The following is a 27,153-nucleotide window of genomic DNA, read 5'->3' as shown; positions in this document are numbered from 1 at the left end:
ACTATAGTTAAATAACGAGAGTGCAAATATTTCTATAAAATATATATGCCAACGTGCTCAGAAAGATATAAGTGAAGTACTAGAGCAACTGCTAAGCTCAAAAGATATAATTGAAACACATAGAGTATTCTAACAAATCATGATGAATGTGTGTCTCTCTCAAGTTGGTGTGTACATGAAATTATTATTGTGGCAAAATAAAAATAAAAAACAAACTAAATCAAATGACGCTCCAAGCAAAACTCATATCATGTGACGGAAAAAGGGATTATTGTTGGGGTGTATTAGACGCTTGAGTACTCCTAGAGTATTACCTTGGGGTGCCTTGTGAATCCCGAATCATAGGCTCTTGTCGCTCCTTATTCCTTCGTCAATCGCGATAACACCCAAAACTGGAAAAATTCAATCACACAAAACTCAACAAAAACTTCATGATACCCGTTAGTATAAGAAACATATCAAATACTTAGGTACTTTTGTAAATTGATTCATGTTTCATTATTGCATAATGGGTGCTGTATTATAACTTCTCCATGGTTTATACCCTGGATACAATCCATAGCATCATCAAAACAGGCAAACTATGCAAGCAAAAACAGAATATGTCTAAAACAGAACAGTCTATAGTGATATGTAATGAACCTATACTTCTGTAACTCCACAAATTATAACAAATTAGTAAGACCTGAGGAATTTTTACAACAATACTTTTTAAAAAACTCAGCTTAAAAAGACATTCCAGTAAAATCATAGAAATTCTGCATTGGACGTAAAAGTTTTTGTTTTTGCACTTTATCAAATTCTACTTATCATACAAGTTATCCCAAAGGCTTTACTTGACACAGACACTAATTTAAACATAAAACACAATCATTACAATGGCAATAGTCATGTCACCACACCAACACAGAAAGTAAAAAACAAAGATTACGGTAACTATTGGGTTGCCTCCCAACAAGCGCTATTGTTTTATGCCCCTAGCTAGGTATAATGCATATGATCAAGTGTTGTCATCTCTGACACTCTACCCATAAGTAGCCCTCATGATAGATTCATAAGGTGGTATATTCTCTTTCTAGGAAAGCGTTCCGTCCCTTTCTTTAATGGAAATTGGTACATTATGTTTCCCTCGTTCATATCAATAATTGCACCTACAGTTCGTAGGAAAGGTCTTCCAAGTATTATTGGATAAGTAGGATTGCAATCAATATCAAGCACAATGGAATTACAGGCACAAATTTTTTATTTGCAATAATGAGAACATCATTAATTCTACCTAAGGGTTTCTTAATGGTAGAATCTGCAAACTGCAAACTTACGGAACACTCTTGAATATTAGTGAGACCAAGCACATCACAAAGGGACTTAAGTATTGTTGAAACAATAGCACCAAGGTCACACAAAGCATTTCATTCATATTTGTTTATCTTTATTTTGATAGTAGGTTCCCACTCATCATGGAATTTTCTAGGAATAGAAACTTCAAGTTCAAGTTTCTCATCATATGCTTTTGTCATTGCTTCCACTATATGATTAATGAAAGCCATGTTTTGTTCATAAGCATTCGGTGAGCCAATAATGGTTTGTAACAAGGAAATACATTCTATTGAAGAGCAACTTTCATATTTAAATTCCTTGTAATCCAAAATAGTGGGCACATCACTAGTTAAAGTTTTGACCTATCCAAACCCACTTTTTGGTTTTAGCATTAGAATCCTCACCCTGCAAGCAAACGAGACGCTCTCTAGCTAAAGTTGACTCATCTCCAATCCCTTTATCATTTGTATTCATATAAGTAAATAAGGAAACAATAGGAGAAGTGCCAATTATTTTAAGATCGTCGTCATGCTTATTAGTAGGAAGAAATTTTGGTCTAGCGACCATCCTATTTACTAGAGTGGTTTGCTTGTCAAAGATCTTTCCTAACAACTCTTCGGTTTTAGCAAATTGTGATTGGAGATTAGACACTTATGTATTGACTTCATCAAGTCGATTACTAATAGCGTCTAGCAAAGTTGAATGTTCCTTAATTTCAGAAGCAAATAATTCATTATGCTAGTATTGTGAAGTCATGAAAGTTTTCATAGAGCTTTCTATTTCCAATATTCTTTGGTAATAAGAGATATTGTGGAATCTATCTTGAGACATGGTTACCGAGCAAGCAAAGTAACAAGCAGGACAATTAAATGATAATTTGTGTGAAGTTACTTGATAGTTGGTGATGATATTCCCCGTCAACGGTGCCAAAAATCCTTCCTGATACTTATGATCTCCGTTGGGTTTTCCATGAAGAGGAACGAGTAATTGCAACACAATACAGATAAGTATTTCTCCCAGTTAAGAAACCAAGGTTTATCGAACCAATAGGAATATAATCCTCAACCGTCTTGAGCGACTGCATACGAAAGAGCAAACAACTTGCACCCAACGCCAGCAACAGGGTTGTCAATCCCTTTGATCTCGTTATTTGCAAGCAATGAGGTGTGTAGATAATTGTAGCAAATTGTAGCTTGCAAAATAAAATAAAAGACAAATAAGAACAATGAGGAAATTATATGTTTTCTTAATATATAAGTGAATAGACCCGGGGGTCATAGTGTTCTCTGGTGGCATCTCTCATGCTAGCAACATATGGTGGGTAAACAAATTACTGTTTGAAAATTAACACAAAAGCGGATAGTTATGCAATTTTCACGGCAATAATCATGTGTATATAGGCATCACGTCCATAAGCAAATAGGCCGAAACACACTAATCACGGCAATGATCATCTGAACATAAAAACCCATAATTCATCGGATTCCTAAAACACACTATACAAAATAATTACATCATATAAATCAAAGTGAAGATGCGATGATCATTATATTGAAGATCAAGAGAAAGAGCTAGCCATCTACTCCCTCTATTCCTGAATAATTATCGTCGGAGAAAGCTAGTAGAAATTTTGTCACCCTATGATTTTTTCGCGCTTTCCACTTTTACCCTCGCCTCGACACTCACTTGCCCCTCACTCGTTGTTAGAGCATATATCTCCATATGTGGTTTAGGTAATTGATGACAATTCCTATGGACTAATGGTTGCCTTAAGTTATATTTATAGGATTTGTCCATAGGCACTTCTTGAAGTTCATCTGTTGGGTTCAAGGAGTTTATATGATGACCAAGATGGTATTCAAGGTATTATCCAAAGAATGGTCATAGAGACACAAGGTTGATCAAGATCTCAGACAAAGAGTAAATCAATATGATCAACACACAAAGCGTACAAGATGTACCGAGAGGGATCAAGTGATCCCATGGTATGGTAAGCATTGTCCATTACGTGTTTGTGTACTAACCCATGGTCTTAGAGTTCTATGTGTGGGTTAGGTGTGTTTCCATGGGCTTGCGTCAAAAGGAAGATCTCATACAACCCATGAAGGATGACGTCAAGTGGTGATCGTCATCAAGATTGCGGTGTGCAAGTTCAAGTGGATCAACACGAAGATATCATGCTTGAAGCTTGCCGTCCATTGTGGTGGCAATGGACTTGTGAAGATATGCTGAAGAGTGGCTCACCCATAGTGAGTATGGGGGAGCAATCAACTAGTCTTCATCAAGCCAACGCAATCAAGAAAGGTGGTCCATCTTGAGGAAGCCAAGATCATCATCATCTAGCTCAAGACGACGAGGTGCAAGGTATAGGTTTGCCCTTGATATGTTTTCTGTTTAGGATAGATTACTGTACTGTCAAGGGGGGCTCTCAAGTGAGTAGCTTGATCATATCGTTCGTTGAGAGCTCAAACCATTTGCATCCTTGCATCATACTTCTTGGTTCTTGTTTGGTGTTTCTCTTCGTGAGGTTTAGAGCTTATGGTCATCTTCATGACAAGCTCGAGTTCATCGAAAATGGAGTCAGTATGCATCTACTATGATGTTTTCGATGTTGGAGTTTTTGCCGGTTCTTCATTCATAGAGGACTCACATCTCTTATATCATTGGCATTTTCATATCTGCATTTTCATCGCTGTTTGGATAGCTCTTGTCGTCCTGAATCCAACAAGCTTGGGTTTGCTCGATTCGGAGCTCGTATGCGAAAGTTATGGATGTTTCAGTGGTGAGCGGTAGTACCGCTAGAGTTGGCGGTAGTACCGCTGGCCCTAGCGGTAGTACCGTTGTCCCAGCGGTAGTACCGCCCCTGGTCAGCGGTAGTACCGCTTCAAGATTTTAGTACCATCATCTTTGCGGTTGTACTGCGTCGGACATTTTTGCGAAGACTTTCTTGGCGGTGGTTGGCCCGGTAGTTTCTTTGCGCTACCATGGGCTCAGCGGTAGTACCGCTGCAGCCAGCGGTAGTACCGGCGGAGGGTCAGCGGTAGTACCGCTGGAGCCAGCGGTAGTACCGCTGGGCTCGGGCTGTAAGTGGGGGTAACGGTCTGATTCCTTCCCCACTATATAAAGGGGGTCTTCTTCCCCCTTGGTCTTATCCATCCGTTGAGCTCTTGTTCTACCTCCATTGTTCACATTCTTAGAGCTTGCTAACTCTCAATCCCTCCAATGATTCTTGCGTGTTCTTGAGGGAAAAGAGAGAGGAGATCTAGATCTACATCTCCACCAATCACTTTCTCCTCTATGTGAGAGGAACCCCTTGGACCTAGATCTTTGAGTTCTTTGTGTGCTCCTTGTTCTTCCTCTCATATTTCTCCATAGCTTTCGTTGTTATGGAGGGATTTGAGTGTGAGGGACTTGACCACTTCGTGTGTTCTTGCCATTGCATTGGTTGCATCGGTTTGAGTTCTCCACAGTGATACGTGGAAGTGAAGTTTGAGAAGCTTATTACCTTTGGTACTTAGTACCCTAGATATTGTTCTTCGTGGATGCTTTGGCGCCCTAGAAGCTTGGTGGTGTCTCGGAGCTTAATCATTGTGGTGTGAAGCTCCGGACAAGCGTCGGGGTCTCTAATTAGGTTGTGGAGATTGCCCCGAGCAATTTGTACGGGTACCGGTAACCGCCCCCAAGGGTTGCCACGTGTACGGGTTCGGTGACCGCCCCCAAGGTTTGCCATTTGTACGGGTTCGGTGACCGCCCTCAAGGGTCCCTTAGTGGAATCACGGCATCTTGCGTTGTGCAAGGACGTGAGGAGATTATGGTGGCCTTAGTGGCATCTTGGGGAGCATTGTGTCTCCACACCGCTCCAACAGAGATTAGCATCCGCAAGGGTGTGAACTTCGGGATACATCATCGTCTCCCCCAGCCTCGGTTATCTCTTACCCGAACCCTTTACTTATGCACTTTACTTTGTGATAGACATATTGTTTATTGTAATATATCTTGCTATCACTTAGTTGTTTATCTTGCTTAGCATAAGTTGTTGGTGCACATAGGTGGGCCTAGTTGTTTGTAGGTTTTGTGCTTGACATATTAAACGTTAGTTTTATTCCGTATTTGTTCAAGCCTAAACCTTAATTATTTTAAAGTGCCTATTCACCCCCCCCCCTCTAGGCGACATCCACGTCCTTTCACTCGTTGTGCTCTCGGCTGGTGCGGCCGCACAAGGCCTCGAGGTAGCAGGGGCCCCAAATCAGTAGCACATCAGCATGTAGCTAGGCCTAGTCAAGCTAGCAGGCCGAAAGGCCTCGATGGGGTCGCACGCGTAGGTCACTAATCCATGGCCTAAGAGAATACCGAGATTCCCTCAAAAAGAAAAAGAGAATACCGAGAATTCCCTAAAAAACGAGAATACACATTGTTCGCACTAACCCTAACGACGATGCAGCCGGTTGACAAATGCAACCTGACGACGCAGCAGAGGAACGGCGGCCACCGGCACCAGCCGACAGCAACAACCAGCAGGTAAATAGGACATGCACACGGCTGTATTCCGACGATGCGCTAAATCCACTTAATCAAATCAACTAATCAACATCACTACATCCTTCTGAATATGTGTTTACTCGCTTGTTGTTACTTTTCCTTTTCTGCTGACTAGTACGCAGGCACGTGTAACGCACGTCTTAACTGTCATCATCAATCACTATGTTTTTCTTAACTTAAATCTACTACCCCTCCCAAGCCTAAATGGGCGTTGAAGGCCTACAGTTAATGATCAGAGGACCAGCCCTGTTCTTATGTTTCTATCTACATGGATCTCAGTGTGTTGACAGAATCAAAATACATGTGGCCTCAAAATAGAAATATTCATTGATTTTACAGGTAATACTTCAGAACTAACCAACAGCAGGATAAATCATGGCCATATTTTGTATGGACAGGTTTGCTAGCAATCAAAACGTACCCAATATGCCTAACCTTTGGCATGTGATCCAAAGGGCCGAGCTCCCACAGCTCCAAGCTGCCGCTGCCGCCCCGTAGGCTTGCGTCGGTGCCGTACGCGGTGCGTCGCCTCTCGCCAGAGTCCGTCGCAACCGGAGGTTCACCGTCAAGGCCGCCACGCCCTTGCCCTTCCTCCTCTCCCTTCCTTCTGTTCTTCTATATATCTCCTCCTCACCTTCGAAGTTGTGTCTCTTTGGAACTGCAGCAGGCCATGGAGAAGCTCAGCAACCGCCGCAGTCCATCAGACTCGCCGGAGCCGCCTGTCGTACAGACATCATTTAATGGCAACCAAATCTGCATATAACCCTGCATTATTTAGTACCTTAGTTGTGCTCTATTATAATAGTTGATTAGAGTGATTAAACCCCCAAGAGTATACATAAGCTATACGTGTTCCCGAAGTTGCAATCATTAGGTTGAGAAGGAACAAAACCAAATGAGATGCTTGGTGCATAATTTCTAGCCGAGAGATAACCTGCAGTTTTATGTATGATTCAGCTAGGTTGACAGGATGCTTCACATATCAAAGCTGGTGGAGAAGTTCAATATGGAAACAACAGACAAAATTACGCTTTTATATTGGAATGTTATATGAAGTTGCATAGGAAAAGCTTTTATATTGTCTGAGAGGATACTACAGGAGCCATGCATCTTGGAAGAAAGTTGCCAATCACAGGTTGTAAACATAATAACTTCATAGTTGCAAGACTTCCCTAAACATCATCTTTCTAGTTGCAGAAAAAATGTGCTTCACTGATGATCCAAGAGCAGGGGCACAAGAGCTAGTAGTCCTTCCCATTGGTAGCATCGTCGACTTAAATTTATTTCTTGCTGACCATCCATCACTCACTATGTTCTTCTTAACTTAAATCTACTACCCCTCCCAAACCTAAATGGCGTTGAAGGCCTACAGTTAATGATCAGAGGACCAGCCCTCTTCTTATGTTTCTATCTACAGGGATCTCGGTGTGTTGACAGAATCAAAATGCATGTGGCCTCAAAATAGAAATATTCATTGATTTTATAGGTAATACTTCAGAACTAACCAACAGCAGGATAAATCATGACCATATTTTGTATGGACATGTTTGCTAGCAACCAAAACGTACCCAATATGCACAACCTTTGGCATGCGATCCAAAGGGCCGAGCTCCCACAGCTCCAAGCTGCCGCTGCCGCCCCGTAGGCTTGCGGCGGTGCCGTACGCGGTGCGCCGCCTCTCGCCAGAGTCCGTCGCAACCGGAGGTTCACCGTCAAGGCCGCCACGCCCTGCCCTTCCTCCTCTCCCTTCCTTCCGTTCTTCTATATATCTCCTCCTCACCTTCGAAGTTGTGTCTCCTTGGAACTGCAGCAGGCCATGGAGAAGCTCAGCAACCGCCGCAGTCCATCCGACTCGCCGGAGCCGCCTGTCGTACAGACATCATTTAATGGCAACCAAATCTGCATATAACCCTGCATGATTTAGTACCTTAGATGTGCTCTATCATAATAGTTGATTCTATCATAATAGTTGATTAGAGTGATTAAACCCCAAGAGTATACATAAGCTATATCTGTTCCCGAAGCTGCAATCATTAGGTTAAGAAGGAACAAAACCAAATGAGATGCTTGGTGCATAATTTCTAGCCAAGAGCCAACCTGCAGTTTTATGTATGATTCAGCTAGGTTGACAGGATGCTTCACATATCAGAGCAATTAATTCTTCGATATCCACATACTTTACTTCCTCTGAACACTTGTCTTTACGAAGCAAAAAATCATCGATTTTGGAAAGGTAATTTTTAACACTCAGACCTCATTTTTTTAGCATTGGTTAACTTTAGTGCCATGTTCTAGGCCTAAGAAATCGATAGCATCACAGTAAATAAAAGTCACTCAATTTTTACAAGAATTCTACACAAACCATAGCATGTTTATTAGAAAAAGACGTACAGAGTTCATATCATGGTCACCACACAGAAATTGTTTAGCAGCTTCCAAGGCAGTGGAATATGCAGTATCCAAGAATGGCATATGGAGAAAGTTGTCGCATAGCTTCAAAAAGTTGGACTGTGGGATTTTCCCATATTAATCCATATGGCATGAAGAAACCATTAAATTGAGAAAGAGCAAAGATATTACCTCCTTTCATTCAGTAACACCGCCATGTACACATTATATAGCTTGCATATTTTGACAAAAAGTGGCCTCTTAAAAATGTCGCACTCCATGATTTCTACTGTATTTGGCAACATCCTGTCCAACTTGCTGGAAAAATGTCGCACACCATGATATCTACTGTATTTGGCAGTGTGTGATGCAAATCAGACCACACATATAATAATCTCAAAAAGAAAGGGAAAGGGGCCAAGCTTGCTGGAAATTGAAACCGAAGGGAATAAAGGAGATGGATTTGGGGATGCTCACCTAGGAAATTGTAGAGATACTGGAAACTCCTGTTTAGAGATATTGGTATACACAGAACAGGACACTGCAATGATCAAGTAGTACTTCTGTAGTTCTGCAGCACAAAAAGAATTGAATAATCCGATGATCCAAGTCTGAATATACAAACCAAAGAACAATTAATGGGTCAGTTGAGAAAAAGTTCCAACTATATCTGCAAGGAAGCATTTCAACAAACATATGGTGGGCACGATTGTAGGGAAAACCTGCAGATACTGGGTCCTCGCTTCGTGGACAGCCTAAACGAGAACCATAGTGCCTTGCCGCTGCAGTCCGGGCCTCCGGGGTAGAGGAGGCAGTGAAGTCGATGGCTAGCACGGTCGATCTCGGGCAGCTGATCAAATAATGCAGAGGAGGACTGCTCAACGACTCGGCAGTGCTCCCAACTCTAACCAGAGGTGGCATACGAGCAAGTGAAGGCGAGTGAGGGGGGACTCTGGTGTGGTTTTCCGGCGGCTCATGCTCACCCTCTCGTGTGGTTGGGCAGCCATGGCAGATGAAGAGGCGGAGAGCAGCAGTGATGCGTCCCGGTGAAGGACGAGCAACACGGTGGTGCTGCCGCGCGCCATCCAAAGGCTGTAGAACCACCGGCTCCATGGCGCTCCTCCTCCCAGTGCCTTCCAAACCAAGCTCCACCAGGAGATGCCTTCTCACCGCACATCAGACGGCAGCGGTGTCCTCGACAGCAGGAAAATCGGCGGGCGCAACCCCAGGTCGACAGGCGTCAGGGGCCGTGCGGCCTCTTCCGGGTGTAGATTAGGCCGGCGCAACCCAGGTCGGCCGGCGTAGGGGGCGCGGGCGCGGCAGCGGCCAAGGGGGGCGCGACACGGCGAGGGGCGAGCGGGGCGCGGCGCGGCGCGGGACGAGCGGGGCGAGTGGCGGCGGCGGCGAGGAGCACGCGGGGCGGGGCGGGGCGGCACCGAGCGTGCGTGCGTGGTGGCTGCGGCGGGGAGAGCGCGCGGCGGCGGCGGCGGCGAGGAGCACGCGGGGCGGGGCGGGGCGGCACCGAGCGAGCGCGGGGCAGCGGCGGGGAGCGCGCGGCGGCGAGGAGCATGCGGGGCGGGGCAGGGCGGCACCGAGCGTGCGTGCGTGGCGGCGGCGGCGGGGAGAGCGCGCGGCGGCGGCGAGGAGCACGCGGGGCGGGGCGGGGCTGCACCGAGCGTGCGTGCATGGTGGCGGCGGGGAGAGCACGGGACGGCGGCGGGGAGCGTCTGCGAGAGAAGATTGTTTTCGTGTGATCTGCAGTAGCGGTTCACACGAAGAGTTTTTTTAGGATCGATCGATACGGGGTAGTTGCGAGGGAGGCGTTTTTGTTAACGAGAGTTTCGTTAGCAACGTCATTAGGCCGTTGATTAAGAGATTAGACGTTTCAAATTGTGAGTTGGATCTGCTCTCTCGTGCTTTTAATCTGTACTATTAGAGTCAAGTTATGCTGCCATTTAGTGTGACTACAAGGCCAGGATCAAGTTTGTCATCATACATCAAACAAATCAGCACTGTAGAAAAGAAGTAACTTCAGAGCATCGCACTTGAAACGGGTATTCAGGTTGGTATGCAGTGACCGTCCCATGCCCTCTAAGATCAACTGCATAACGTTCACAGCCAAAACCAACAAATCAAACAACTCCCCAGCTGATTATTGCACACAAGGAAATACATTCAGCTCAAAGAGCAAGTCCCCTTACCAGATCAACATCTTTGGCGGCAGCTGCAAGCTCCGAGCTAACCTGCCGGAAATCAATACACGGACTGCCACATCCATTCTCCACGACCATTAGTGGCACTGACGCCGGTTCATCCTTGGTATCATCTTGGATGCCAGCCATAGCATCGACTATCAGTCCGCCTGCTTCTGCAGCTTTTCGAAGGATACCACAGTGCTGCGACACATAACAACCAATAAAGCATAAGCCAGATGCATCAGTAGATAAAACAGCTAGGATGGCCAAGGAGAACAAATTTCCATTCACTTTGTACCTTTGCAGCTTCAGCTACAATTTCTGAAAGTTCAATAGTCGTAATATCGTTCAAAGCCGGCAACAAATTTGCAACCAGAACTACCTGCAGAATCAGCATTTGGTTACCAGCTTATGCTGAGTGTCTGAGTAGCAGTAGAAAGAGTAATCATTGAATGGTTATTTCACAACGTTGCTCAAACTGGGGAAGTCATCTTTCTATCAGTTCCGGCATTCAGTCTTTCAGTCTGGTTTATGCAAATAAAATAAAATTTCCAGATCTGGCATACAGTCTATATTTTCAAGTAAGGACAACATGAATGTAAATTACACACTATGGCATGCAATATATTGCTTGTCTCCGGTCCATGATGCAATCTCTTGAAACAGCAGAGCGTTTGTTCTTTTCAATTCAAACTATAATGTGTTGCAAACCTAGCAAAATGTGTTCTTATTTTCATACTCTCAATTTATACCTCAACCCCACGGCATAGAAATTCTCGTGCTAAAGGAAGCATTCCTAGGACCACATCAGCACATGCGTTATCAACAGAAATAAGTGCTCTTTTGTATGGCTGATCCTTCTTAAGCATTCTACTTTTGAACGTATCGAAGTCATCAATCTGAAACAAAAGATACCATCATTACAATTATCTGGTCATATATTAGTATAACTCGTAAAATATAATTTGGGTAACTCGTGCATTGCAATAACATTTGAATTTGAGACTTGGAATACTTGCCCGCCAAGGACGTTGCATCTTTTTGCGGCTCATGCGATAAATTTCTATTATGGTTCCTTGATTGTAAAGGTCCACGCAAGCTTTAGACCCCCAATCAAATATTTTTGCAACAAGGACACCTTCAATTAGCGCAAGCAATCTATCTTCCTGAAAACATCGAGCATAAAAGTAAAACTCAGACGAATTCATAATTCTAGAGATGAAACTGAGTGTAGATTGCTGAACTACCGGCCAGCAGCATGTGACTGTCACAGAAGCATGCAAGCAAAAAAATCAACAAAAAACTGCTTACCGTGGCACTGGCGGATGGGGCCAGAACAGATCTGATTCTCAGTTACACAATATGTGGCAGTTTATGAAATTTTTATTATTTTTTTGCTGCGATATTAACCAAAATTTTAAAAAAAACATCTACGCGCTGTGCCAATGGATAAAGAAGGGAAACATTCTCTCATACCTCATCCATACTATCAAGTTCCATGAGTAGATCAGGTAAAATAGCCAGTGAAGCTTCATTTTCCCTTCATGCAGAAAGCATCAAACAATTGAAGTAGCTAGAGTAGAGATATTTACCGAGAACCATGAAGAGGTTATGAACTAACCTTTGCTTGATACTAACATATGGATCGAAAAATTGAAATTCTCTCAAACATTCTTCTCTCAACTCCAACAGGTTGGCTAAACCAAACTTCCCATAAGCAGCAGGCTCCTCAGTCAACCTAAACTTTAACACATAAGTAAGGCAACAAAGCGATAGCATGCAATACAGTTTACACTATGGCTGTTTGGTCAAAACCGAACAGTATGTTAAGTATGTCAAAAATATTGGCTAAGTCGTGGCCAAGAAAAATGGCACCGCGAGTGTGCCAAGCCATAGTTGTGGCAGCCAAACACCAATGGCATGCAACTACAATTGTGTACCTTGCCAAATGAGCAGAAAAGGCATGTGCAAACGCATCTCCACGCCGTTTTGCGTCATCAGTCCCACCTTCGCTGGCAACCGTCTGCAAACAGTATTAGTGTTTAGTACAGAGATACTTTTCAAGTTTACACATACACTTAAATTCACTGCTATGCCAATTTTAACGCCGATAGAACCGTGAATATAGGAGCTCAAGCCACGAGTACGCCGCCGTCGCCGCCTCAGCAGCAGCAGCGTCCTCCTCCGCCGCCGCGGAAGCAGAGGCTCCCTCCTCCTCCATCCCGTTCTCCGCCGCGTCCCCGAACTCCGCGACGGACGGCGCGGCTGCTTGCTCCTCCGCCGCTTCTTCCATCGGTTGAAGGAAGGCACCAACGTGGCATGGGGGCGGAGGTCGCCGGCGTGGCATGGGGGACGGAGGTAGCAGCCAGATTGGATCGAGGAGGGGTTGGTTGTGTTTGGAGCGGGAGTGGTTGACCGAGGACGTGTGGGACGCGAAGAAGCGGGGGATTAGCGCTAACGAGAATTGAGTTACTTTCGTTAATGAAGCATCTAGACCGTTGATGACATGATTAAACGCTTCAGATCTATAGTTAGATCTGCCTCTCGTACTTTTATTAGTACAGATAAATTTCTGTTAATAAAGTAAGATGGACTAAAAGAGAGGCGAGGGACAGTTCGATCAGGCCAAGTTTTAGGTCCGTGAGTTCAGCAGTCCCAATTCTATAAATAGTTTGATGCTAACTGTTGGTTGTTTATCCCTTTAGTCTTGTTTTTCCAACATTTATACTCTTTTATATTAATAATTGGTTTAGACATCTTATGTTTCAAGAACCAGAAAATATGAATCTGGTTACTAGAAATATAAGATCTTTTAGAAAAAAATAGAGGATTTAGTTCAACATCATAAAGGAGTTATATTAGATAACTTGAATGTATAGTAGTTTTAATTTTCCGAAAAAGTAGAGGCCTCATTTTAGCGTTTGCCACAGGGCCATAAATTTTGCCGGCCCGGTCCTGTGCCCGTCGCCTCTCTCTTCTCGCCCACCTCGCCTGCAACCACCTCGCCCACCTCGCCGGCAACCACCTTGCCCACCTCGCCGTCCACGGCCTTGCCCACCTCACCGGTCACCATCTCTCCCCGTTGCCGCCATCTTTCTCCCGCCTCCACTCGCACCCCACTCGAGTCACACCCCACATCTAAGGTCAAAGCTTGGATTTTTTTTTCTCCAGCGGCGAGCTTCTAGGAGACAGAGGCACTGGATATGTGTGCGCCACCGCTTGATTGGCGTGCACCTGCTCTCGTTCTGGAGTCAGAGGCGTTGGATGCGGTGCGGAGGCGATCTTGTGGGCGACGGAGCAATGTTCGTTGGCGACGACGCACTTGACACAAGTGGTCGTTGCTGTTGAGAAGATGAAGGGTGAAGCGGGTGCTGCTCGCGTGCAGGGGTGGAGGGTCGCGGGGGGTCGCCGTCGGCCTCGCCAGGCACCGCTGCACGTACTCCCTCTCACATTGTCGACTTGTCGTTGTTCCCCTTTTCTTCCTGTTGTTCGGTTCTGAATGTAAGCGCGGACGCGTACAGGCTGGTCCTAGTGGGCGACGAGGGCGCCCTAACCGCGACAACGGAGGAGGTGTGGCGCGGCACGACCGAAGGGGAGGCGACCGTTGTGATGGTTGGGTTTGGACATCGCAGCCTACGACGAGGCACTGCTCGGCGCCCTGGTGAACTGCTGCTCCTACGAGGGTATGCACATGCCCAATTTTCCAATTGACCGAACTTTTTTTACACATGCCCAAGCCCGACTAATCACCAACCTACTCTTGAGTACGTGAATCCTGAAATCGATAGGAGTAAATCATTGCTCACTCCTTATCTGAATCCTGAAATCCTTTTCATTATTCAGTACTCCAATAATTTCAATGCTCACAGAAATCCTGAATGCCTACATGACCATGATGTTCTTTCTTGGTGTCAATGTACAGTTTTACCTAAGAAAATCAAAGAAATCCATTTAATGAGCACATTTGCTAACAATAAATCAATGTTAATGAATTACTCCATTTGTTAACATCTGTATTTAGCAGTATATGCTCTGCTGCATATCCAGGTGACCATATATGTTTAGTGTGGAGTATTTAGCAGTATATGCTTTAGTTCCTTGTGAACCAATGGGTGGGTAAGCTCCTATGATCCGCTCAAGTTCTGAATCAAATTTAATTTTGGCCATGGTTTTCATTTGCTTGAATGTGTGTTTACTGAAAATATTTAGGGAAATCCACCTAGTGTACTGATAGTGTAATGTCACTGATAGCTCTCTTCTTCCCCTTCTCTTTCTTCTCTCCTTCTCCCTACCTTATTGAGCATGATTAAACTAAAACATTCTCCTTTAATTAAATAAACTCAAACATTTCCTTTAATTAATTAAACTAAAACATTTTATTTAATTAATTAAACAAAAACATTTCCTTTAATTAATTAAACTAAAATATTTTCTTTAATTAATTAAACTGAAACATTTCCTTTAATTAGTTAAACTAAAACATTCCCTTTAATTAATTAAACTGAAACATTTCCTTTAATTAATTAAACTGAAACATTTCCTTTAATTAGTTAAACTAAAACATTCCCTTTAATTAATTAAACTAAAACATTTCCTTTAATTAATTAAACTAAAATCTTTCCTTTAAAACTCAAATGGAGTAAGAATCACAAAATGGAGTTACACATACTCCAACATACTCCACACAAACAACATAGTCTCAACACAAGCATCAGAGCCTCAACATAGTCTCAACATAAGTGCCTCAACATAGTCTCAACATAAGTGCCTCAACACAAGTAACACAGCCTCAACAAGATCATCACAGCCTCAACACAAGCAACACAGCCTCAACAAGATCATCAGAGCCATAACACAAGCAACACAACCTCAACATGATCATTAGAGCCTCAACACAAGCATCAGAGCCTCAACACAAGCAGCACAGCCTCAACAAGATCATCAGAGCCTCAACACAAGCAACGCAACCTCAACAACATCATCAGAGCCTCAACACAAGCAACGCAAACTCAACAACATCATCAGAGCCTCAACACAAGCATTATCCTGTTGTATATAGATGATCTGCCCAACATCACTTTCAGGCCAAACAGCTTGTATCGCTGGCAAGACCTTCTCTATCAAGAACTCCCTCATCACTTTTTTACCGACTTCTATTGACTTTGTCTCTATTGTACCTCTGGGCCTATTGTCACATCTCCTCTGAGCGGGAACTTCTTTTACAAACGGCAAAATACCGATTTTTTCAGAGAAGGTCACATTTCCTTCACTATCCCACCTTGGCCTCGCAGCGGATGTCAAGAACATCACCTTGCCAATACAACTACCATGTATAGGCCTTGTAGGCTCTTCCTCTCCATCGAGGAGATAATACGTTTTATTCTTGTTGGTCATGTTAAACCACGTCTCATCAATATGCACAACATTATGCATAGTCTTGAACTTAGGCATTGCAATAGTTTTTGTTGCCTCATCAAGCATCGACAAGCAAAATTTCATCCTATCCTTCTTATTATTTTCCTTTAGCGTCGTCTTCACACAGTTTGCATGCCTCCTTATCAACTTAAGCATGAACTTCCTATGGAGCATGGTAGGGCTACATCCCGACTGCCAAGCTAGTGACCTAATTGTAGATCTCCTGTTTTAGTGGAATTGTTAGGAATTGTTCTAGGTTAATATTCTTAGGTTTTCTTCCACAATTTCCTCTTTTATGATTAGAAACATCCAGTTCCCGACCTTGTTTGATTTGAAACATTGCTCTCCTCCAAATTCTTTGTATATTCCAGACACCTAGTCCAAAAAAATGCAATGTCTTGCATGTTAATTCTCTTAAAAATTCTTCCTCTGCTCATACACAGTGTATGCAATGCTACATAAGCAACAATTTTTTGCTAGTCATTGACGGTTCTATATCTTTTAGCAACTTGCTCAACACCTGCACCAAGAAATACAACAAAGATGACATGATGAAATGAGCAGGAGATGATATGATCAAGTGATGAAATAATGAAAGAAGTACCTCAATCATGAAAAATTTCATCTCCTTCCATTTTATCAGTTGCATATCCTTCCATTTCATCTCCTAGATCTTCTTCCATTTGATTTCCTACATCTTTATCCATTTCATCGTCATGTTCTACACATGGAGTGAAGTTGAGGTCTGGGAGATCCATGTTCTCCTGAAGATGTGAAGATGAAAGATGATTTCAAAAAGGAATGAAAATAAGCTATTGTGAATAGGAGTAGTCATTTAAATTTAAGTGCTTTTATAAGCACTTAACTGAATTTATATGTACCTAACTGAATTATATGCACCCAGGTTTATTGATGGTTGCCTCTGTCAGGTTTATTGTTCCAGGTTTATTGATGGCCACCTCTGTCAGTTTAACTGATTACAGTAGACCTCTTATGGTTTACTGTTTGTCATGATTTTGTGAATATTGACCATAGATGATTAAACAATCTTGTTTATGGAGTATATGATATGCGGACCATCAAAGAAGTCATCACAACTTGTTAATTTCCTTGTGCACTGCAGCTACTAGAAAGTCATCACAACTTATTGATTTTCTGATGGTTTCCAACTTTCACATTGTAATAATGCTCTCTACACTACACTTTAAATGAAACTGAAAGCCCTCCACCACAACTTGCTGCTTCAGGTTCAACATCAAAGGTGGACAAACAGACAGGCGAGAAAGAACATGCATTGGAAAGAATTGCTGCTGACTTTATAATATTCCCATCCATCCATCTACTCCAGGGATGGATATATAAATCAAGTGTACGCGACGAAGAGAAACACGGTATATCAACAACAAAGAAATTGTGATATGTCAAGTAATAGTACTGCCGCAGATCTGAATATGCGATGAAAGTGAAATCGGGTTAACCTTAAACAAGTTAAACAATGTTTCTGATGAAATCGTTTTAACCTCTTACTGAACTTGTTGAACATTATTGTTGTATGATACGTCCATTTTGCATCATGTTTTGCTCCTGTTATTTATAGTGTTTTTATGCATTATACTATTTTATGGAGTAATTCTAATACCTTTTCTCTCATAATATGTAAGGTTTACACCAAGAGGGGGAATGCCGGTAAATGGAATTCTGGACCTGAAAAAGCTACGCGCGAGATACCTATTCTGCACATCTCCAAATGGGTTGAAACTCCACGAAGAATTTTTATTGAATAGATAAAAAATAATGGAAGAAAGAAGTACCAGAGGGGGCAGCCAGGTGGCCATTAGGCACCAGGGCGCGCCAGCCCCCCTTCCCCTCCATCATCACCAACAACCCTCTCATCTTGTGGAGGCCAATCTTCATCAACATCTTCAACATCATCATCTCCTCTCAAAACCCTAGTTCATCTCTTGTGTTCAATCTTGTACTGGAACCTTAGATTGGTACCTGGGATGACTAGTAGTGTTGATTACATCTTATAGTTGATGCTTTGTGGTTTATTTGGTGGAAGATCGTATGTTCAGATCCAATATGCTATTTAATACCTTTTTGATCCTGAGCATGTTTATCACTTGTGAGTAGTTACTTTTGTTCTTGAGGCCACGGGAGAAGTCATGTTGCAAGTAGTCATGTAAAGTTGATATTCGTTTGATATTTTGATGATATGAATGTTGTGATTCCTTTAGTGGTGTTATGTGAACGTCGACTACCTAACACTTCATCATCTTTGGGCCAAAGGAAATGCATTGTGGAGTAGTTATTAGATGATTGGTTGCGATAGTGACAAAAACTTAAACCCCAGTTTATGTGATATTCCGTAAGGGGCTGATTTGGATCCCAATGTTTAATGCTAAGGTTAGAATTTATTCTTAATACTTTTCTCGTAGTTGCGGATGCTTGAGGGAGGGTTAATCATAAGCAGGAGGCTTATTCAAATAAGAATAGCACCCAAGCACCGGTCCATCCACATATCAAATTATCAAAGTACCGAACGTGAATTAACCCGACATGACAAAAGTGACTAGATGAAATTCACGTGTGCCCTCAAGAATGCTTTGCCTATTATAAGAAACTGTTCTGGCTTGCCCTTTGCCACAAAAGGATTAGGCTACCTTGCTGCACTTATTGTTACTTTTGCTACTTGTTACTTTTTATAATTGTCTTGCTATCAAACAACTTGTTAGTGCTATTTCACTGCTTGCGGAAATTACCTTGCTGAAAACCGCTTGTCGGTTCCTTTTGCTCCTCGCTGGGTTTGACACTCTTACTTATCGAAAGGGCTACGGTTGAACCCCTATACTTGTGGGTCATTAAGACTCTTTTCTGCCTCCATTGACGGCGAGTGAAACGTCTTTGATAAGCGGAATTTGGTAAGGGAAATTTATATTATGTGCTGAAATTTATAACCACTTGTCTCTATGGAAAATAATCCTTTGAGGGGTTTGTCCGGGGTATCTTCACCTCGACCGGAAACACCAAGTGTTGTCCCTGAACCTACTGAAAATGATTATTATGAAATTCATGATAGATAAACTACTAGCTAATCCTTATGCAGGAGATGGAAGAAAGCATCCCGATATGCACCTAATCTATGTGGATGAAGTTTGTCAATTATTTAAGCTTGCACGTTTATTCGGAGATGAAGTCAAGAAGAAGGGTTTCCCTTTATATTTGGTGGTAAAAGCATTGACATGGTATAGGCTATGTGATGATACAGGATCTTGGAACTAGAGTCGATTGCAATTGGAGTTTCACCAAAAACTTTATCCTATGCATCTTGTTCATCGTGATCGGAATTTTATCTATAATATTTGGCCTCGCGAAGGAGAAAGTATCGCTCTAGCTTGGGGGAGGCTTAAGTCAATGTTATATTCATGCCACAATCATGAGCTCCTGAGAGAAATTATTGTTCGGAATTTTTATGCACGGCTTTCTCATAATGATAGAATCATGCTCGATACTTCTTGTTCTGGTTATTTTATGAAGAATACTATTGAATTCAGGTGGGATCTTTCGGAAAGAATTAAACGCAACTCTAAAGATTGGGAACTCAATGAAGGTAAAGAGCCAGGTATAAAACTTTAGTTTGATTGTGTTAAATCTTTTATGAATATTGATGCTTTCAATGATTTTAGCACTAAATATGGACTTGATTGTGAGATAGTAGCCTTATTTTATGAAACCTTTGCTACTCATGTTGATCTCCCTAAAGAGAAATGGTTTAAATATCATCCATCTATGAAAGAGGAAGTTTAAGAACCAATTAAAGTTGAGGATGAAACTATCATTTACAATGTTGACCTAGTTATTCCTACTGTTTATATTGAGAAACCACCTTTCCCTATTAGGATAAAGGAGCATGCTAAAGCTTCAACCGTGGTTAACAAAAGTTAAGTTAGAACAACCAAACCCTCTGAGCAAATCAAGGTAGAACCTAGTATTTCTATGGTTAAAGATCTCCTGGTCGATAATATTGATGGGCATGTTATTTATTTCTATGATGAAGCTGCTAGAATTGCCAAACATGATACTAAAGATAAAAAATAGACCCGTTGTTGGCGTGCCTGTCATCTCAGTCAAAATAGGAGATCATTGTTATCATGATTTATGTGATATGGGCGCTAGTTTTAGTGCTATTCCTTTTACCTTGCATCAAGAAATTATGCATGAGATAGCGCTAGCTGAAATAGAAGACAGAGATCTTACTATTGAAATTGCTAACAGAGACACCATCACACCACTTGGGATTGTTAGAGATGTTGAAGTCTTGTGTAGAAAAGTAGAATACCATACTGATTTTCTAGTACTTGGCCCACCACAAGATGATTTTTGTCCCATAATATTTGGTAGGCCCTTCTTGAACACTACCAATGCTCAAATATATTGCAAAAAGGAAACTGTCCGTGTTAATTTTGGTGGTATGTATCATGAGTTTAATTTATCCAAGTTCACTAAGCAACCCCATGATAAATAATTGCCTAGTAAAGATGAAGTAATTGGTCTTGCTTCTATTCCCATTCCTCCTACTGATCCATTAGAACAATATTTGCTATAGCATGAAAATGATATGCATATGCGTGAAAGAAATGAAATAGATAAAATGTTCTTTGAACAACAACCTATCCTCAAACACAACTTGCGTGTTGAAACTCTAGGAGGTCCTACTCCTCCAAAGGGTGATCCTGTGTTTGAATTAAAGCAATTACCTCACACTTTGCAATATGCTTATGTTGATGAAAAGAAGATATATCCTGTTATTATTAGTGCTAACCTTACAGAACATGAAGAAAAAAGATTGTTAAAAACTTGAAGGAAGCACCGAGGTGCTATTGGGTATACTCTTGATGATCTTAAGGGCATTAGTCCCACTCTCTGTTAGCACAAGATTAATATGGAACGAGATGCTAAACCCGTTGTTGATCACGAACGAAGACTAAATCCCAAAATGAAATAAGTGGTAAGAACTGAAATATTAAAGCTTCTGGGAGCAGGTATAGTTTATCCCATAGCTGATAGTAGATGTGTAAGTTCCGTTCATTGTGTTCCTAAGAAAAAAGGTATTACTGTTTTCCTAGTGATAAAAATGAACTCATTCCACAAAGAGTTGTGACTAGCTATAGAATGGTAACTGATTTTAGAAAACTGAACAAAGCTACTAGAAAAGATCATTATCCTTTACCTTTCATAGACCAAATGGTTGAAACATTATCGAAGCACACACATTTTTTGCTTTCTAGATGGTTATGCTGGTTTTTCTCAAATACATGTGTCACAACATGATCACGAGAAAACAACCTTTACTTGTCCTTTTGGAACCTATGCTTATAGACATATGCCTTTTAGATTATGCAATGCACCTATTACCTTTCAAAGATGTATGACTGCTATATTCCCTGATTTTTGTGAAAAGAATGTTGAGGTTTTCATGGATGATTTTTCAATTTATGGAACTTATTTTGATGACCGCTTAAGCAATCTTGATCGAGTTTTGCAGAGATGTGAGAAGACTAACCTTGTATTGAATTGGGAGAAGTGCCACTTGTTGGGGAACGTCGCATGGGAAACAAAAAATTTCCTACGCTCACGAAGACCTATCATGGTGATATCCATCTACGAGAGGGGATGTGTGATCTACGTACCCTTGTAGACCGTACAGCAGAAGCGTTAGTGAACGCGGTTGATGTAGTGGAACGTCCTCACGTCCCTCGATCCGCCCCGCGAACCGTCCCACGATCAGTCCCACGATCTAGTGCCGAACGGACGGCACCTCCGCGTTCAGCACACGTACAGCTCGACGATGATCTCGGCCTTCTTGATCCAGCAAGAGAGACGGAGAGGTAGAAGAGTTCTTCGTCAGCGTGACGGCGCTCCGGAGGTTGGTGGTGATCTAATCTCAGCAGGGCTCCGCCCGAGCTCCGCACAAACGCGATCTAGAGGTAAAACCGTGGAGATATGTGGTCGGGCTGCCGTGGCAAAGTTGTCTCAAATCAGCCCTAAAAACTCCGTATATATAGGGGGAAGAGGGGGAGCCTTGCCTTGGGGCTCAAGAGGCCCCAAGGGGGTCGGCCGAGCCAAGGGGGGAAGGTCTCCCCTTCCAAACCGAATCCAACTTGGTTTGGAAGGTGGAGTCCTTCTTCCCTTTCACACCTCCTCTTTTTTTTCCTTTTCTCTTTGATTTTCTTCCTATGGCGCATAGGGTCTTCTTGGGCTGTCCCACCAGCCCACTAAGGACTGGTGCGCCACCCCCAAGTCCTATGGGCTTCCCCGGGGTGGGTTGCCCCCCCCGGTGAACACCCGGAACCCATTCGTCATTCCCGGTACATTCCCGGTAACTCCGAAAACCTTCCGGTAATCAAATGAGGTCATCCTATATATCAATCGTTTCCGGACCATTCCGGAAACCCTCATGACGTCCGTGATCTCATACGGGACTCCGAACAACATTCGGTAACCAACCATATAACTCAAATACGCATAAAACAACGTCGAACCTTAAGTGTGCAGACCCTGCGGGTTCGAGAACTATGTAGACATGACCCGAGAGACTCCTCGGTCAATATCCAATAGCGGGACCTGGATGCCCATATTGGATCCTACATATTCTACGAAGATCTTATCGTTTGAACCTCAGTGCCAAGGATTCATATAATCCCGTATGTCATTCCCTTTGTCCTTCGGTATGTTACTTGCCCGAGATTCGATCGTCAGCATCCGCATACCTATTTCAATCTCGTTTACTGGCAAGTCTCTTTACTCGTTCCGTAATACAAGATCCCGCAACTTACACTAAGTCACATTGCTTGCAAGGCTTGTGTGTGATGTTGTATTACCGAGTGGGCCCCGAGATACCTCTCCGTCACACGGAGTGACAAATCCCAGTCTTGATCCATACTAACTCAACTAACACCTTCGGAGATACCTGTAGAGCATCTTTATAGTCACCCAGTTACGTTGCGACGTTTGATACACACAAAGCATTCCTCCGGTGTCAGTGAGTTATATGATCTCATGGTCATAGGAACAAATACTTGACACGCAGAAAACAGTAGCAACAAAATGACACGATCAACATGCTACGTCTATTAGTTTGGGTCTAGTCCATCACATGATTCTCCTAATGATGTGATCCCGTTATCAAGTAACAACACTTGCCTATGGCCAGGAAACCTTGGCCATCTTTGACCAACGAGCTAGTCAACTAGAGGCTTACTAGGGACAGTGTTTTGTCTATGTATCCACACAAGTATTGTGTTTCCAATCAATACAATTATAGAATGGATAATAAACGATTATCATGAACAAAGAAATATAATAATAACTAATTTATTATTGCCTCTAGGGCATATTTCCAACAGTCTCCCACTTGCACTAGAGTCAATAATCTAGTTCACATCACCATGTGATTCCAACGAATCCAACACCCATATAGTTATGGGGTCTGATCACGTCTTGCTCATGAGAGAGGTTTTAGTCAACGGTTCTGAAATTTTCAGATCCGTGTGTTCTTTACAAATCTTTATGTCATCTTATAGATGCTGCTACTATGTGCTATTCGGAAATACTCCAAATATCTACTCTACTATACGAATCCGTTTCACTACTCATAGTTATTCGGATTAGTGTCAAAGCTTACATCGACGTAACCCTTTACGACGAACTCTTTAACCACCTCCATAATCGAGAAAAATTCCTTAGTCCATCAGTTACTAAGGATAAACTTTGACCGCTGCTAGTGATTCAATCATGGATCACTCTCTGTACCTCTCAACAGACTTGCTGCAAGGCACACATCAGGTGCGGTACTCAGCATGACATACTTTAGAGTCTACGGCTAAGGCATAGAAGACGACCTTCGTCTATTCTCTTTATTCTGCCGTGGTTGGGTTTTGAGTCTTACTCAAATTCACACCTTACAACGCAACCAAGAACTCCTTCTTTGCTGATCTATTTTGAACTCCTTCAGAACTTGTCAAGGCATGCATCTTGTTGAAACTTCCATTTAAGCGCTTTCGATCTATCTCCATAGATCTTTGATGCTCAACGTTCAAGTAGCTCAATCCAGGTATTGCTTTGAAAACTCCTTTCAAACAACCTTGTATGCTTTACAGAAATTATACATTACTTCTGATCCATAATATGTCAACCACATATACTTATCAGAAATTCTATAGTGCTCCCACTCACTTCTTTGGAAATACAAGTTTCTCATAAACCTTGTACAAAACCCAAAATCCTTGATCATCTCATCAAAGTGTATATTCCAACTCCGAGATGCTTGCACCAGTCCATTTAAGGATCGCTGGAGCTTGCATACTTGCTAGTATCTTCAGGATCGACAAAACCTCATGGTTGTATCTCATACAATGTTTTCTCAAGGAAACCGTCGAGGAAACAATGTTTTTACATCCTACATGCAATATTTCATAAATAATGCAGCAACTACTAACATAATTCTAACAGACTTTTAGCATCACTACGAGTGAGAAAGTCTCATCATAGTCAACTGTTTGATCTTGTTGGAAACATCTTTGCGACAAGTCGAGCTTTTCTTAATAGTGACTTATCACTATCATCGTCTGTCTTCCTTTTAAAGATCCATCTTTACTCAATAGTCCTATGACCATCAAGTAGTTCTTCCAAAGTCTACACTTTGTTTTCATACATGGATCCTCTCTCCGATTTCATGGCTTCCAGCCATTTGTCGGAATCTGGGCCCACCATTGCTTTCTCCATAACTCGTAGGTTCACTGTTGCTCAACAACATGACCTCTATGACAGGGTTACCGTACCACTCTGTAGTAGTACGCGACCTTGTCAACCTACGAGGCTTGTAGTAACTTGATTCGATGCTCGATGATCACCATCACCAGCTTTCACTTCAATTGGTGTAGGTGCCACAGGAACAACTTCCTGCGCCCTGCTACACACTGGTCGAAGTGATGGTTCAATAACCTCATCAAGTTCTACCACCCTCCCCCTCAATTCTTTCGAGAGAAACCTTTCCTCGAGAAAGGATCCGTTTCTAGAAACAAACACTTTGCTTTCGGATCTGAGATAGGAGATGTACCCAACCGTTTTGGATATCCTATGAAGATGCATTTATCCGCTTTGGGTTCGAGCTTATCAGACTGAAACTTTTTCACATAAGTGTAGAAACCCCAAACTTTCAAGAAACGACAGTTTAGATTTCTCTAAACCTCAGTCCATACTGTGTCATCTCAACGGAAATACGTGGTGCCCTATTTAAAGTGAATGCGGTTGTCTCTAATGCTTAACCCATAAACGATAGTGGTAATTCGATAAGAGACATCATAGCATGCACCATACCAAATAGTGTGTGGCTATGACGTTCAGACACACATCACACTATGATGTTCTAGGTGGCATGAACTGCGAAACAATTTCCACATTGTCTCAACTGCGTACCAAAACTCGTAACTCAGACATTCATTTCTATGATCATATCGTAGATCGTTTATCCTCTTGTTACGATGAACTTCACTCCGAAACAGAATTGAACTTTTCAATATTTCAGACTTGTGATTCATTAAGCAAATACTCTAATATCTACTCAAATCGTCATTGAAGTAAGAACATAATTATATCCACTGCGTGCCTCAGCACCCATTGGACTGCATACATCAAAATGTATCACTTCCAACAAGTTACTATCTTGTTTCATCTCAATGAAAACAAGGCTTTGCTCATGTGGTATGATTTGCATGCCACTAGTGATTCAAAATCAAGTGAGTATACAGGTCCATCAGCATGGAGCCTCTTCATGCAATTTATACCAACATGACTCAAGCGGCAGTGCCACAAGTAAGTGGTACTATCATCATTACCTCGTATCTTTTGGCACCAATATCATGAACATGTGTAACACTATAATCGAGATTCAATAAACCATTGAAGGTGATTATTCAAGCAAATAGAGCAACCATTATTCTCTTTAAATGAATAATCGTATTGCAATAAACACGATCCAATCATGTTCATGCTTAACGCAAGCACCAAATAACAATTATTTAGGTTTAACACCAATCCCGATGGTAGAGGGAGCGTGCGACGTTTGATCATATCAATCTTGGAAACACTTCCAACACGTATCGTCACCTCGCCTTTAGCTAGTCTCCGTTTATGCCATAGCTTTCATTTCGTGTTACTAATCACTTAGCAACCGAACCGGTATCCAATACCCTCGTGCTACTAGGAGTACTACTAAAGTACACATCAACATCATGTATATCAAATATACTTCTTTCGACTTTTGCCAGCCTTCTTATCTACCAAGTATCTAGAGTTGCTCCACCTCAGTGACTGTTCCCCTCATTACAGAAGCACTTAGTCTCGGGTTTGGGTTTAATCTTGGGTCTCTTCATTAGTGCAGCAATTGTTTTGCCGTTTCACGAAGTATCCCTTCTAGCCCTTGCCTTTCTTGAAACTTAGTGGTTTTACTAACCATCAACTATTGATGCTCCTTCTTGATTTCTACTTTCGCAGTGTCAAACATCGCGAATTGCTCAAGGATCATTGTATCTATCCTTGATATGTTATAGTTCATCACAAAGCTCTCACAACTTGGTGGCAGTGACTTTGGAGAACCATCACTATCTCATCTGAAAGATTAACTCCCACTTGATTCAAGCGATTGTCGTACTCAGACAATCTGAGCACATGCCCAACGATTGAGCTTTTCTCCTTTACTTTGTGGACAAAGAATCTCGTCGGAGGTCTCGTACCTCTTAACAAGGGCACAAGCATGAAATCACAATTTCATCTCTTTAGAACATCACTTATGTTCCGTGACGTTTCAAAACGTCTTCGGCGCCTTGCTTCTAAGACATTAAGTATTTTGTACACAACTATCGTGTAGTCATCAGAAACGTGTATGTCGGATGTTCACAGCATCCACTGACGACGCTCGAGGTGCAGCACACCGAGTGGTGCATTAAGGACATAAGCCTTTTGCGCAGCAACGAGGACAATCCTCTGCAAAGTTTGCTACTATCAACTTTCAACTAAATTTTCTCTAGGAACATATAAAAACAGTAGAGCTATAGCGCAAGCTACATCGTAATTCGCAAAGAACATTAGACTATGTTCATGACAATTAGTTCAATTAATCATATTACTTAAGAACTCCCACTCAAAAAGTACATCTCTCTAGTCATTTGAGTGGTACATGATCCAAATCCACTATCTCAAGTCCGATCATCACGTGAGTCGAGAATAGTTTCAGTGGTAA

At 42.3% G+C, this 27,153-nt stretch overlaps 2 protein-coding genes and 1 long non-coding RNA gene across 11 annotated transcripts; 1 reads left to right on the top strand and 2 right to left on the bottom strand.

Annotated features, from left to right (window-relative positions):
* Positions 1 to 5,996: 5,996 nt before the first annotated feature.
* LOC123412497 lies at positions 5,997 to 9,578 on the bottom strand. Of its 8 annotated transcripts, XM_045105449.1 has the most exons (6): positions 9,228 to 9,578; positions 8,967 to 9,094; positions 8,722 to 8,815; positions 8,437 to 8,592; positions 7,425 to 7,721; positions 5,997 to 6,621 (listed from the first exon to the last, which is right to left on the bottom strand). In XM_045105449.1, exons 1-6 carry the CDS (start codon positions 9,419 to 9,421, stop codon positions 6,594 to 6,596), a joined length of 897 nt encoding a protein of 298 aa, XP_044961384.1. In that variant the 5' UTR covers positions 9,422 to 9,578; the 3' UTR covers positions 5,997 to 6,593. The 8 variants fall into 8 exon arrangements, 6 of the variants coding, with proteins under 6 accessions (XP_044961384.1, XP_044961379.1, XP_044961382.1 ...); XM_045105444.1 differs by having other exon boundaries at positions 8,967 to 9,578; XM_045105447.1 differs by having other exon boundaries at positions 5,997 to 6,609; positions 8,967 to 9,578.
* Positions 9,579 to 11,056: 1,478 nt separating this feature from the next.
* On the bottom strand, positions 11,057 to 12,732 carry LOC123408476 (pantothenate kinase 2-like). Its single transcript, XM_045101579.1, has 6 exons — positions 12,613 to 12,732; positions 12,380 to 12,462; positions 12,061 to 12,177; positions 11,916 to 11,979; positions 11,459 to 11,605; positions 11,057 to 11,338 (listed from the first exon to the last, which is right to left on the bottom strand). Exons 1-6 carry the CDS (start codon positions 12,730 to 12,732, stop codon positions 11,186 to 11,188), a joined length of 684 nt encoding a protein of 227 aa, XP_044957514.1. The 3' UTR covers positions 11,057 to 11,185.
* A 620-nt stretch (positions 12,733 to 13,352) lies between these two features.
* LOC123413274 lies at positions 13,353 to 17,712 on the top strand. 2 transcript variants are annotated; one of them, XR_006613715.1, is made up of 4 exons: positions 13,353 to 13,875; positions 13,961 to 14,122; positions 17,102 to 17,245; positions 17,516 to 17,712. It is a non-coding gene; the product is annotated as an uncharacterized LOC123413274 (long non-coding RNA). The 2 variants fall into 2 exon arrangements; XR_006613716.1 differs by lacking the exon at positions 17,102 to 17,245.
* The last annotated feature ends 9,441 nt before the right edge of the window (positions 17,713 to 27,153 follow it).

This window comes from Hordeum vulgare, chromosome 7H (assembly GCF_904849725.1).
Source record: "Hordeum vulgare subsp. vulgare chromosome 7H, MorexV3_pseudomolecules_assembly, whole genome shotgun sequence".
NCBI classification, from domain to species: domain Eukaryota; kingdom Viridiplantae; phylum Streptophyta; class Magnoliopsida; order Poales; family Poaceae; genus Hordeum; species Hordeum vulgare.
This window is presented reverse-complemented; position numbering and strand designations above follow the sequence as displayed.

Excerpts from the sequence above, each read along its gene's own strand:
- LOC123408476 (XM_045101579.1), bottom strand. The coding sequence starts at position 12,732 with ATGGAAGAAGCGGCGGAGGAGCAAGCAGCCGCGCCGTCCGTCGCGGAG. Across the intron at positions 11,980-12,060 it reads TATGTTAGTATCAAGCAAAG|GGAAAATGAAGCTTCACTGG; the intron begins GTTAGTTCATAA and ends TTCTGCATGAAG. Across the intron at positions 11,339-11,458 it reads AGATGCAACGTCCTTGGCGG|ATTGATGACTTCGATACGTT; the intron begins GCAAGTATTCCA and ends CTTTTGTTTCAG.
- LOC123412497 (XM_045105444.1), bottom strand. The coding sequence starts at position 9,357 with ATGGAGCCGGTGGTTCTACAGCCTTTGGATGGCGCGCGGCAGCACCAC. Across the intron at positions 8,816-8,966 it reads CGAGGACCCAGTATCTGCAG|AACTACAGAAGTACTACTTG; the intron begins GTTTTCCCTACA and ends TTTGTGCTGCAG. Across the intron at positions 7,722-8,436 it reads GTGTTACTGAATGAAAGGAG|GCGGCTCCGGCGAGTCGGAT; the intron begins GTAATATCTTTG and ends TCTGTACGACAG.